This window comes from Sesamum indicum, linkage group LG5, assembly GCF_000512975.1.
Source record: "Sesamum indicum cultivar Zhongzhi No. 13 linkage group LG5, S_indicum_v1.0, whole genome shotgun sequence".
In the NCBI taxonomy this organism is placed as follows: Eukaryota; Viridiplantae; Streptophyta; class Magnoliopsida; order Lamiales; family Pedaliaceae; genus Sesamum; species Sesamum indicum.
In genome coordinates this window covers 13,651,686-13,664,111 of record NC_026149.1, presented here as the reverse complement: position 1 = coordinate 13,664,111, position 12,426 = coordinate 13,651,686, and the positions used below count along the sequence as shown (strand labels likewise).

The 12,426-nt window shown below is 35.3% G+C and overlaps 2 protein-coding genes across 2 annotated transcripts; both read right to left on the bottom strand.

The window, feature by feature from the left end:
• LOC110012038 (glycine-rich cell wall structural protein 1-like) lies at positions 7,900-8,934 on the bottom strand. The gene is made up of 2 exons (XM_020694127.1): positions 8,286-8,934; positions 7,900-8,195 (listed from the first exon to the last, which is right to left on the bottom strand). The coding sequence occupies exons 1-2, from the start codon at positions 8,932-8,934 to the stop codon at positions 7,900-7,902; spliced, it is 945 nt and encodes a 314-aa protein (XP_020549786.1).
• On the bottom strand, positions 11,334-11,768 carry LOC105162748 (dirigent protein 23-like). Its single transcript, XM_011080868.1, has one exon. It carries the CDS (start codon positions 11,766-11,768, stop codon positions 11,334-11,336), a length of 435 nt encoding a protein of 144 aa, XP_011079170.1.

Below are 12,426 nucleotides of genomic sequence, written 5' to 3'. Positions count from 1 at the left end.
TGGGAACATGTTGGAAGTGCGAAAAAAGCGAAAATAATAGCACTAAACGTGTTCAAGAGGTGTACTCTTGAACGTTCCGAGGCTATAAATGTATAAATCACAGAGAATAAGAAAAACAAATTAGATCTACGATCTAGCCTATGGAATAAAGTGGAAGGAAAATGAGAACACATTAAAATGAGATTAGCTTTCCCGTTTTCTCCTTTGATCGGTTATGTGATTTGATCTCCTCTCTAGTGTTTGTCCATGCAAGACTCCAACATAGGAGTCCCTCTAAACCGTCCACACCATACTGGGAAGCCTAGATTTGTCCTTGTGCTAGCAAAGACAACAAAGAAGAGGGATCGAGAACTAGACTATTGATCAGTATATGTCCAATCGACCTTGTTCTTCACTTGGTTCTAAACCAAGAACTTTAGAATTGAGAGAGGAGAAGTTGGGTAGGGTTTTTGGGAGCAAAATTCCAAATTTTCCCTGTGTCAGAGAGAGAATTCTGCCACAGATAGTTTTTTTTTTCGATAAAGGTAAATTGCATAAATAAATAAAAATAGAAATACAAGAACACGGATAGTTATTGTGTGATAGGAATGTAGTTGGAGATATGGAAGGATGATCTAGTCTTTTCAACCTCCAAGATAACTTCTAACATACCAACTGCTCTCCACTACCAATATATTGTATATAGACACATTTTAGCACCCCATGGCTGAAAATCAGCTTCTTTTTTTTTGGTAAAGGTAAATTTCATTAAGTAGAAAAAAGTATAATAGTACAATACATCTTGCTTAATCTAAGCGGTTTCCTCGACAGGCCAAGGAATCCGCCATAAACGATAAAGCGCACAAGTGCTAATAGCAGTAAATAATTCTACACTAAGAATCCTCTGCTGCACATTTCGAACCATCAGCGCACCCACAATGCGTGTATCTCTATGTACTCCATCAAATCGCCTAATGTTGCACTCACGCCAGATATGCTACGCACACGAGGCCAAAGAGCGCGGTAGGCCATAGAAACATAGTGTTTGCCTCTCCATCTGCGAGCAGCCCATAAGACATCAGTAGCCCACGCTCGGTTAGGCCAATCAAATCGAAGTGTGCTTCGAATCACCGTCAAGCAACCACGTGAATAAGTGCAGCAAAAAAAAAGATGATCATGGGTCTCATCAGCACCATTAGAACAAAGTAAGCAAGAACTATTAATATGAGCCAACCAAGACTTATCCATAGTAGAGAGTCTACCAAGGATCGCCAGCCATAATACAAAAGTATGCCTAGGGGTTTTGAAGCGGCCCATCAATAGTGAAGACCAGCCTACCTTGGGCCCTTCACCCTGTAGTGAATGAATCATCATAGCAACTGTTAGTTGTGTATCTCTTGACCGCCAAAGGATAAGATCAGCCCCCTCCATGGATGGGTGGAAGAGACTGCAAGAGCTGTAAGGAGTGAGTGCCAGTGATAGAGGGCCAACACCATTGCCCATCTAAAAGGAAAACTGCAACCTTGTCCGTCTCCACAGTATTTGTAAGTCGAGGGCCCTGCGGAAATTGCTGGATGAGCAGACCAAGATCATGCCAAGGATCGTGCCATAGTGAAAAAGTAGTTCAATCTCCTATGAAATAATGAATAAAAGGCCAGAGAAGTGGTCGTAAGCGAAGGAGTTTCCTCCAACCCTAAGAACCCCCTCGCTCAGGGGCCGTCCAGATAGTAACCTTTTACAGGCGTGTGTGATATATCCAATTAACCCAAATAGAAGCTCAGTTGCCGTGGATAATCTGCCACAATTTGAGTCCCATAAGTGCGCGGTTAAGAGTAGTAATATCTTGAATCCCTTGATCACCTTCATCAATAGGACGACATATGCAATCCCATGCCACCTTTGCATACCCTCGAGCAGATGTCCCTTCCATAAGAAGGTCCTCAACCATTTTTCTATCTCTCGAATGATGCCTTTGGGTAGAATAAAAGCAGACGCTCAATAGATACTAAGAGCAGTAAGAACAGATTTAATAATCTGAACTTGTCCTGCATAAGATAAAGTTGTGCCTTCCCATCCGTTAATGCGCTGATCCAGTTTTAACAGTAAGGGTCGACAATTCAAAATATTGAGCCGTGATGAGATAAGAGGAAGTCCCAAATACTTCATTGGCAGAAGTCCCTCTTGGAAGTGGAGTTGGTCAATAAGCAAATCCCGAATCCCATAGCTGATCGTTAGATAATAAAGTTACTCTTTCGAGCGCCGACCTGAAGGCCGGACAAATCTCCAAATAAGTCAAGTCCCTGCTTGAGCACTCATACGGACTCTAGCTCAGCCCAACAGAATAGTAATAGGTCATTAGCAAATTCAAGCTGAACCAATCTCAACGACTCGCATTTCCAGTGAAAAACAAACCTCCTATCTTGATCAATTAATTGCTGCAAAATAAGATTCAAAACTTTCATAATCAAGACAAATAAATATGGGGACATGGGGTCTCCTTGGCGAAGACCCCGAGCACCAGCAAAGAAACCATATGGTTTTCCATTAATTCCAAAAGAGAACGAGGTAGTAGTAATACATTCTTCCACCCAGTGAATAAGCCTGTTAGGAAATCCAAAGAGCTGCAAGGTAGCAATGAGGAAATCCCATTAAATCAGCTTCTTTAACCAAGGAAAAATTAACCTTTCACCTAGAAAAGATCAATGTGGACTCACACGCATTTGGACTGGGCTCTATTACTTGTCCAACAAATTAAATTGAGCCCATATACTAATTCTGTTGGACTAATTATTTGATGTAACTAAATAAAATATCCAGTTAAAAAAGCCTAAGTAAATATTTAACCTAATTAAATATTCATAAGCTCAAAATGCACTTAATTAATCAATGAATTAAATTCACTTAATTAATTAAGATCAAAATAATAATTAATACAATTAATTATTCTAGCCCAGTTATAATTAATGAATCCAATTCATTAATTAGGCAAGTCCATCTACTAATTAATTGATGAATTTCAATCCACTTAATTAGTCCAAGTGTCTTTGGTTTAATCCAATTAATTTAAAAGGCTAAATCCAAAATTCAGTCAATCTAATTAACTAAATTTGGATCATCCATCCAATGGATAATCACCATAAATGATCCAATTATTTTATGCTCTACAAAAAAAAAAAAAAATTGATCCAATTAAATTAATTCTCCTATTTCGGAATTAATTCTAAATTTATCCAATCACTTTATGTGATTTGCGTGTGACTATTTAGGTTCATCCTCAGCTAGACTTGGGCTCGTGATCAACACAATTAATTAAATTAAATTAAATTAATTATTTTAGATTATCTTATAACCAGATATAGCATGTTACCATGGGTGGTCGTATATATAGCAACAGTCCATGGTACTCAAGACTAGGTGAATAAGGGCATGAACATTTGACTTCAAGGTCTATACAGGTATGGTCCTGCTGTCAATCGTCTCTCGTCCTTAGTTTAGGGGATAGAATTGGGTGTCGCTTCCAATCCTTAACTAAGTATCTAGGATTTATACTCCAAATGTGTTTACTCTACTGAACGATGTAGGAAACCTACTCATTCAATCGCTATGACCATAGACTTAAAGAGTTTAAACTATCTCAGACCGTATAGGAGATCTTGCTATCATATACTGAGAAGGGATAGATCTTTTCTTGGAATCCGCCATCCTCGCTACATACTCTGCATTGGATAAGGCTTATAATGACCATCTCTTGGGATGCAGTCACCTCTCACCAAATTCAAGCTACAATCTTTGTGTGCATTTGACTGTCATGATTCCTCAAATCCGAGGATTAATTTGTACTATTGAATCCAGAATTAGAGTCATACCAATCAAGCCTTTAAATCTTCCATAGAACGATTCCCCCGAGTCAGTTCAGTCAATCGACTACCTTGCCAACTGCCCCACTAAAATTGCATAAACTACTTACTTCTTCCTCCAATGAAATATGGCATTGCAATGCTTAGTGGAAGTCTTTGTAGGACTCGCAATGCCATGTCTCAAGTTTCTCGACTTAAAATATTTCAAATTTACCCTCATAAGTTGCTTTTATAGCCACCAACCTATGCTCAGGCCAACTCCATGGGTTTAACAATTCGATTTGTGGGCATTCGTTGTGTCGTTGAAATGCTATTCAAAATTGGTAGTAAGCACAAAAAATATTTAAGCTATTGTTGAATACTTTATTCATCACTATATTATTACAGTTGTTGATCCAATTGGCTTTCTGATCACTTATTTAATAAGAGTTTTTTTTTGTGAACTTTTGGGACTCTTTTCAAGAATTCCATGAACAATTGGAGCTTTCTTGTTTGTTTCTGTTTCCATTTCCAGTTTACAATTTTTTAAAAGTAATTAAAGTGAAAATATATTTATTTATACGTATTCTCATTACAAATAAATTAATTTATCACCATAATTCAATATAAAATATAATTCATTAACTAATCAAAATATATTTTCATTCATACAAAAATTTATATAAATTTGAAAATAGATATTTTACATTGAAAATTAAAAACTTGAAATAAAAGTACAAACAAAAAATTTTAACTATCATCCTCATTCCAAATAATTCATTTGACATAAATGGAAATTTTAGATAAAAATACAAAAAAAAACATATTATTTTCGATCTTATATATTACTAGGGACAAACTATAATTTTGGTCCAATAACTTTAAAATTTTTGCAATTTTAATCCACAATTCGGTAATTACGTCCTATAATTACAAACAATAGGCACAGAACAAAACCTGCATGAAATTTGCTTTTGTTTCTATTTTGTAATTGTTTTCCAAACATATACATATTTCCGAGTAATTCATTCGGAAAAGATGCAATTTTGTCATGTACTTTAATCCACGATGATTGCAACTGTAATCGGATTTTTTTAATTGTTATAAGATTTAAATAAGATTTTTTAATTTCCTGCGAATTTGATCTTTAATGTGCTAATTTTGTAAATTTCAAAATTTAATTGTCAAATTAAATTCCAACTGTACTAAATTTACACCCTCATTTTTCATATTATTAAATCAACATCTAACGCTTTGATTATTTCATGGATAAGATTTACAACTAACATGATTGTATATAGGGGTGGCAGGCGAGTCGAGCCTGCTCATGCGCTTCGCGAGTCGGCTCGATTTTGAGCTCGATTCGAGCTCGAGCTCAATTCCTTATGTCTGGCTCGCGAGCTTCTTTTTTTATTTTATTTTTATCTTTAAATTTTTTGTATATTCCATATTCAATTCTTTATCAATTTTATACTCAAAATTGACCATACATTATAATTATTAATCAATATAATAATTTTATTTTGGATAATAATAAATTATGATACTTTTATTTATACATTTAATTTTTATTCAAAAACAAATTTAATCAACAACTTTGATGTGCATAAAGGTTGGCCCAAAGAGGCCCAAACGATACAAAAAGAAGAAATAAACGAGAGGCCCGTAACATTTTAGGAGGCCCAAGTCATGAGAGACCCAAATCATGAGAGATCCAAAAACACTCGATAGGCGGCCTTGGTAGGTGCCCCCTAGAAAATAGACAGTCGAGTAACCTTGGCAAGTGCCCCCTGGAAACTAGAGAGGCAAGCGACCTTGGCGGGTGCCCCCCTAAAAAATAGATTGGCAAAGGAAGGAAGCTTGTTTCTTTATGATCGGCCCAAAAGGGAGGCTCGCTGGGCTCGACCCAAGGAGGAGCCCCCCATTCTAGAATCCATCCAAGTATGAAACCTACAAGATTAGCCTAAAAAGGAAGCTCAGTACGAAGGCCTGCTACATCTTTTCAAGACCAGCCCGAAAGGAGGAAGGTGCCCTCAAGGGGATGGACTCTTCAGCCTAAGAGGACTTCCCACCAGGTAGAAGTCTGCATGAAGAAGGAGTCCCCCTTCATTCGAAGACTTGCTGCTTAAGAAACGGATATGGTGCCACTGTATCCCTCCTGAATCCCCCCCTTCCTTGCTGGGTATGCGAATCCCCCTCACCGAAACTCCAGTTACAGAGGGACTCCTCCTCTATAAATAAGGGGGCTACCATTTAACAGACAGTCTCCCTCCACACTCAAGAACCTCCCGTACTGATACTCTGCTACTCTAATTTTGTGCTCGTACATACAAACTTGTCACTTTTATTATAATTTTTTGTCATAATTTATTTTTATATTTATCTATTCTTAAATCTGGAACTAACTTAAGCATCGGAGTGCTAACATTTTGTTTTACAGGTCCTCTTTCTAAGGAGCTTCACTCAATTAGCCTAAATCTATCGTCAAGATCCAAGATCTTTGTACCCGGGCTAAAATCACACGCATCAAACTTAGTAAATGAAATATTTTTTATAAAATAATTATTTAATATGACACATATAAATTTTATGTTATATTTTAATATATATTTTTATTGTGTTATACTTTTTTTAAATTGACAAGTAATTCAGTTATGATTTTTCATTTCATCTATTTTTTAGTTTTACATTTATATCAAGATACATACTATGCATTATGCAATTTATTTTATTACTTATAAAATTATGTAAAATTTTAGTGACTCCTATGAATTAATCTAAACATAATGATAATAATAATAATAATGATGGTTGAACAATTTTACTTATTATTATTTTATTATATATATATATAGAACGAGATCAAGAAGTTTAATAAATAATTACGATATCGTAAAATTCAGACACCTGATTCATACCAAATTTAAATATATATATAAGACTGCGTCCACTAGATCATATGAAACGGTATGATTTAAAATCACATCACCTGATTCAACGATACACCGTCTTGAAATATATATAAGACTGTGTCTATTAGATCATATCAGACGGTATGATTTAAAATCACATAGCCTAATTCAACAATACAACGTCTTGAATGATTAATCTTATGTTTCGAGTACGATATGTCGGCATCTATATATCCAATATGTCTAAAATTTTACAAAATATATTTTTCTGTAAGTTTCATCATATCTAACGGTTTGATCTGAATTTTGATGGTCTGATTAACTAATGTTGTTTAACAATGTAAGATGATAGTTACATGAATGTATTACTAACATTTATAAATATATAAATTTATTGCATATTGTGAACATATTTTAATCTCAACTATAAAATATTTTTATGTATCTCAATTGCATTATTCCAAATAATGGATACTTTTCTACAATTTTAAATTGTTCGGTATGGATTTTTTGGATATATTTTACTAATTATATTACTACTAAACTAGTTAATAGTTTATATTTATAACAATAAATTGAAATATCATACTATATTTTGATATATTTCAAACATAGTATGCATTATGAAATTTATTTTATTACTTATAACTCAAGCTCCAGCTAACGAGCTCGAGCTCATCAGGTAAAATTCAAGCTCGAACTCGACTCGTTGCCACCTCTAATCCTATATATAGACTTTGAATATTTGCCTTGGATTCAAAACCTTATTGCTATTAAGGATTCCTTCAGCTGCATCACCTTTAGTCCAACGTAAAAGTTGTTGTTTGATATGTGTTTTAAAAGAAAGTTTAAGAAATAATCTCTATTTTAAAATGTAGAAATATTATCTCAAAAATAAAAGTAAAAAGAACCATATCTTGTGGAGAAGGCATATATTGGTGAAATATTAGAACTTACGTTGGAAAATAGATGATAAATAATCACATAACATGCGCATGGAGGGAACTGCATTCTTTGTCTTCTTTGTGTTGAGAAAGCAATACAGAAGAGCATTATATCAATACACAAAAGAGGAAATTATTGAACACAACTTTTTTGTTACAACATACTCATTTAGTGAATAGTAACATAAGAACACTTGATAAATATATAGTTTAGCAACAAAATGATCATCATTGTCTACCGCCACCGCCTCCACCACCGGATCCACCTCCTACTCCAACACCATGGCCAGCCCCAGCTCCCACTCCCACCCCAACCCCAATGCCGATCCCAACGCCAAACCCTCCACCACCACCAACGCCATGGCCACCACCAGCACCACCACCTAAACCTCCACCTGCTCCACCTCCAACACCTCCACCAAATCCACCCCCATGTCCTGAGCCACCACCTAACCCACCTCCACCTCCTCCTCCACCACCACCACCTCCGCCAACGCCTCCACCTGCACCTCCGACGCCTCCACCTGCTCCAAATCCGCCTCCATGGCCGGATCCTCCTCCAATACCACCACCACCACCTCCTCCTCCTCCACCTCCACCGCCTCCTCCTCCACCTGCCCCACCTCCAACACCACCTCCAACACCACCTCCGGCACCAAATCCTCCTCCTGAGCCAGAACCAACCCCGATACCACCACCGCTACCTCCTCCTCCTCCTGCTCCACCACCCCCACCAAGACCTCCACCTGCACCACCACCTACACCACCTCCAGCTCCGAAGCCTCCTCCATGACCTGAACCCCCTCCAACACCACCACCTCCCCCACCACCAAATCCACCACCTCCTCCAACACCTCCCCCAACTCCACCACCACCACCAACTCCTCCACCAGCACCAAATCCCCCACCATGACCCGAACCTCCCCCTACTCCTCCACCACCCCCACCACCTAACCCTCCACCTCCTCCCGCTCCACCACCCAAACCACCTCCACCTCCTACTCCTCCTCCTCCACCAAAACCACCACCTCCTCCACGACCTCCTCCAAACCCTCCCCTTCCACCCCTACCTCCATAACCCCCTCGTGGCCCACGGCCATATCGGCCACCACCATAACATCCCCGCCTGCTAAACCTACAATCATCATCACCCCTCCAACCCAACTTATCAGCTTTGTCATCACCAACACTTTTTGCACTCAAATTCAACACTACAACCAAGAGCAAGACCAATGCACAAAGCCATTTCCCAGATAAACCCATTGCTAATCAGTTCTCACTTCACTCCACAATGCTAATCTTGGGCCCAACCCCAGCAATATATAGGCATGCACAAGCAACTTGCCATTAATAATGGATATATGACTTCCCAATAGATCTTCCCCCTCAGCCATAATTAATGTGTACTCTGTGTATGGTTACTCAGACGCGTTTGAACAGATGGGAAAGTGGCGGGAGCATTAAATGATACAAATTGGACGTTGAGAAGTCAATGAAGATATGGAGTGATCAGTTTCTGGTTTAATTTAAGCTCTGTACCCTACCGACACCACACACACACACAGCACATACAAAACACACACAAAGTGAGAGTGATGGAGACCGGTCAAATATATATTAACTCTTCAATAGATCTGCAGGGGATATTTCTTCATATATCTAGTCAGATTAATACAAGATCTTGTGTTGGAGATTAATGTTTTCTGTGTGGCTGTTCTTTGAGGAAAAATTCTTATTTAAATTATGTTTCGTCTTATTTAACAAGTATAATACACTTTTTATGTAATGCAAATTCTAATCTAAATTATATGGTAAATCTAATACACTTGTTGTGTGATTACTGTACAACTTAAGGAAAGTGACCAGTTATATATATATAACAAATGTATAACGCTTGTCATGTAATTCGTTTGGTTCCGCCAAATCTGGTTTAGATAAAAAAATTTCTTTATTGATCATTTTTCCTTAACTATAGAAGAATCACAAGATAAGTATATTTCACTTCCGTATAACTTGTTCAGATTTAATAAAACTTGATTTGGATTAAAATTTTTCATTCTTTGCGATAGTATGGGTGAAAACGATAACTAACTAAAAGTAGTTGTAATTTATTACAACCTTTTTGAAAGAGTGATTGGCTAAACTCGTTTTTCATATTTTCTTATATATATATGATAAAATATTTTTTCGAGTTTAAAATGTTAGAAATTATTTTAAAAAGAAGCTTTTAAAGGTTTCGATAAATAAAATTACAGAGCTCAAAATACATTATTAATGATAAATTTATAATTACTTTGAAATAAAAAAAACCAGACTTGTTAACATTTTTAAAAGGTTGGGATCCTTAATTTTCTTTTTTAAGAATTTTGTAGCTTTTAAAATCTTATTTTTCAATCTTTTAAGCTGTTTAGTGGTTATATATTTGTTTTAAAAATTATATTAGTTTTAATTAAAGTATATTAGTTTTTGAAAATAATATTTCATAACAATTTTTAAGAACAAATGGGTCCCCCTTATGATTAATATTGCACATGCTCTTTTCCTCTCTTATCGTAAGCTGGAATTGGAAATGGGATTGAATTTTCTATTTAAAATTATATTATATATTTTATTTTATTTTATATATACAAGTTATTAAGTACAAAAATAAAATTAATGACAGCAGTTGTTTTATTTAAACAGAATACGTAATGTGTATATATTAAATGAAATAAAAAATATAATTAAATATTTAACAAATATACGCGATTAAAACAAAATAATTCTAATTACTAACTTCTTTTTAAAATTTATTTTTCCCAAACAGGTCTCAATTTAGCTTTTTTATGAAACTCAATATTTTTTTTAACATTTCAACTTTTGATTTAATTGTACTCCAACTTTTTTATAATAAAAAAAAATAAAAGCTATTGCAAACACTCTTTTATATATAGTCAGTGAAATTTTTGACATTTATTTATTATAGAGAAAAGCTATAATTTCCAAAATTAACGAACATTTTAGTCCATTATTTAATAAAAAATAAAATAAAATTCTTTTTTCAATTTATGGAAATATTAGTGATCAAAGCACACTTAAAATACGTGGGTTATTTAAATTTTATATATTTATTTAATTAAATAAAAAATAGAGTAAAATGAATAACTAATTACCCAAAACTAATTAAATAAATTAATTTTAAATTCTTGCAAGAAAATTTAATTTCAAGATTTAGTAGAAAAAATATGTATACTTGAGAATATTTTAGTCTATATATTTATTAACAATTAATGATAATTATTATAAGCCCCAATACTTAATTAATAGTATAGATAAATCAATTTCCTCACGTAATGTGTAGTACTATACGCTTTGAAACCTTAAAATAGCTCAACCACTTCAACCGTTTAATTATGATGTTTGAATAATTCAATGTGGGTGTTGGACAATTAAATAGGTCAACGCCCATTGGATCTTAGCATTTGGGATCCATATCCAATGGTCATCTAAAAAGATCCGAACCCTATTCGGGTCGACCCAAATCCAAACTATGGATATATAATAAGAGCAATAGCTTTCACATTTTAGGTCAACGTTACAATGATCAAAATACTGAAAAATCGTAATATTTGAATTAAATTTATTCGTATGAATTTAGAACGAAAAAATACATGTACGTATGCTTAGTAATGTAACACGGTAACGTTGCACTGGATGACCGCATAATAAAGTGTATGATCGTAATGAATAGTTTCAAAAGTGGCGTAACCACGGGCCAGACGGAATTTTCCGGTGCCCCCCACCACCGCCACCTCCCTCACCCGTTCAAATTGCGCGCTGCTACCTTGTACTTCCAACGTGCTGCCTTTGTACTCCTCGTTGGTGAACACGATCGATATCAGGACGTGAGTGTTGGACCCGTCCAAAGCAGACGTCACGTACAAACCTTGAGCCCGTGCAATTTGGGCCGAGCTCTCCGCAAATCCCTCTGTTATTGGATCGTCAGTGCAGAAGATGGCTCCAAACCTGGTGAAGCCAAGAAGCCCGTCGGGATGGCCCGTAATCTCGATCACGGTGGCATTGGGCCCACCGGAGTAATCTTGGAAGTAGAGGGTCATTTTAGTCTCCTTGGAGTGGGCTAGGTCTGCCCTAGAATATGTGATCAATGCCATGATCACAAATAGAAGAAAAGAGATGATTGATTTGGATGCCATATATATCTAACAATTTAAGACAGCTTAAATGGAAGTAATGTTGATTTGTAGTTGTGTTTTGTGTGGTATGTTTGTTTCATAACCTTATTTATAGTGTCAACAATTTGAACGAGTCCGAGAATGAGAATATTTAATGATGGCTGCCAGACGATGATGATGTGGAATTTCAGGTTATTTATTTTTTATTAATAAAATATAAATAAATTATATCAATATAATTTATTTAAATAATATAATATTAATATAATGAATCGTGATTTCATTAAAAATAACCATATCATGGTTTGAAACCCGTGGAATTCCGGTCTTAGTTCCTTTCATCGAGGGGTTCTCTTATGACTCGACTTGATACGAAGGGAAAGTCAGAGTTACTTTCATAAAATTTTACATAATTATAAATATTTTTTTTTATTATTTAAAAAATTATAAATATTTTATTAAATAATAAATAATTATATATAGTCTATAGGCCGTGATATAAATTACTACTTTGTCCTTATTAATTTTTTTTTCCTAAAAAGAACGTTTGAATATATATATATATATATATATATAATATTTT

Coding starts and splice junctions, on each gene's coding strand:
- LOC105162748 (XM_011080868.1), bottom strand. CDS start 11,768: ATGACCCTCTACTTCCAAGATTACTCCGGTGGGCCCAATGCCACCGTG.
- LOC110012038 (XM_020694127.1), bottom strand. CDS start 8,934: ATGGGTTTATCTGGGAAATGGCTTTGTGCATTGGTCTTGCTCTTGGTT. Junction 8,196..8,285: donor TGGTGTTGGAGGTGGGGCAG/GTGGAGGAGGAG, acceptor GATTTGGAGCAG/GTGGAGGCGTCGGAGGTGCA.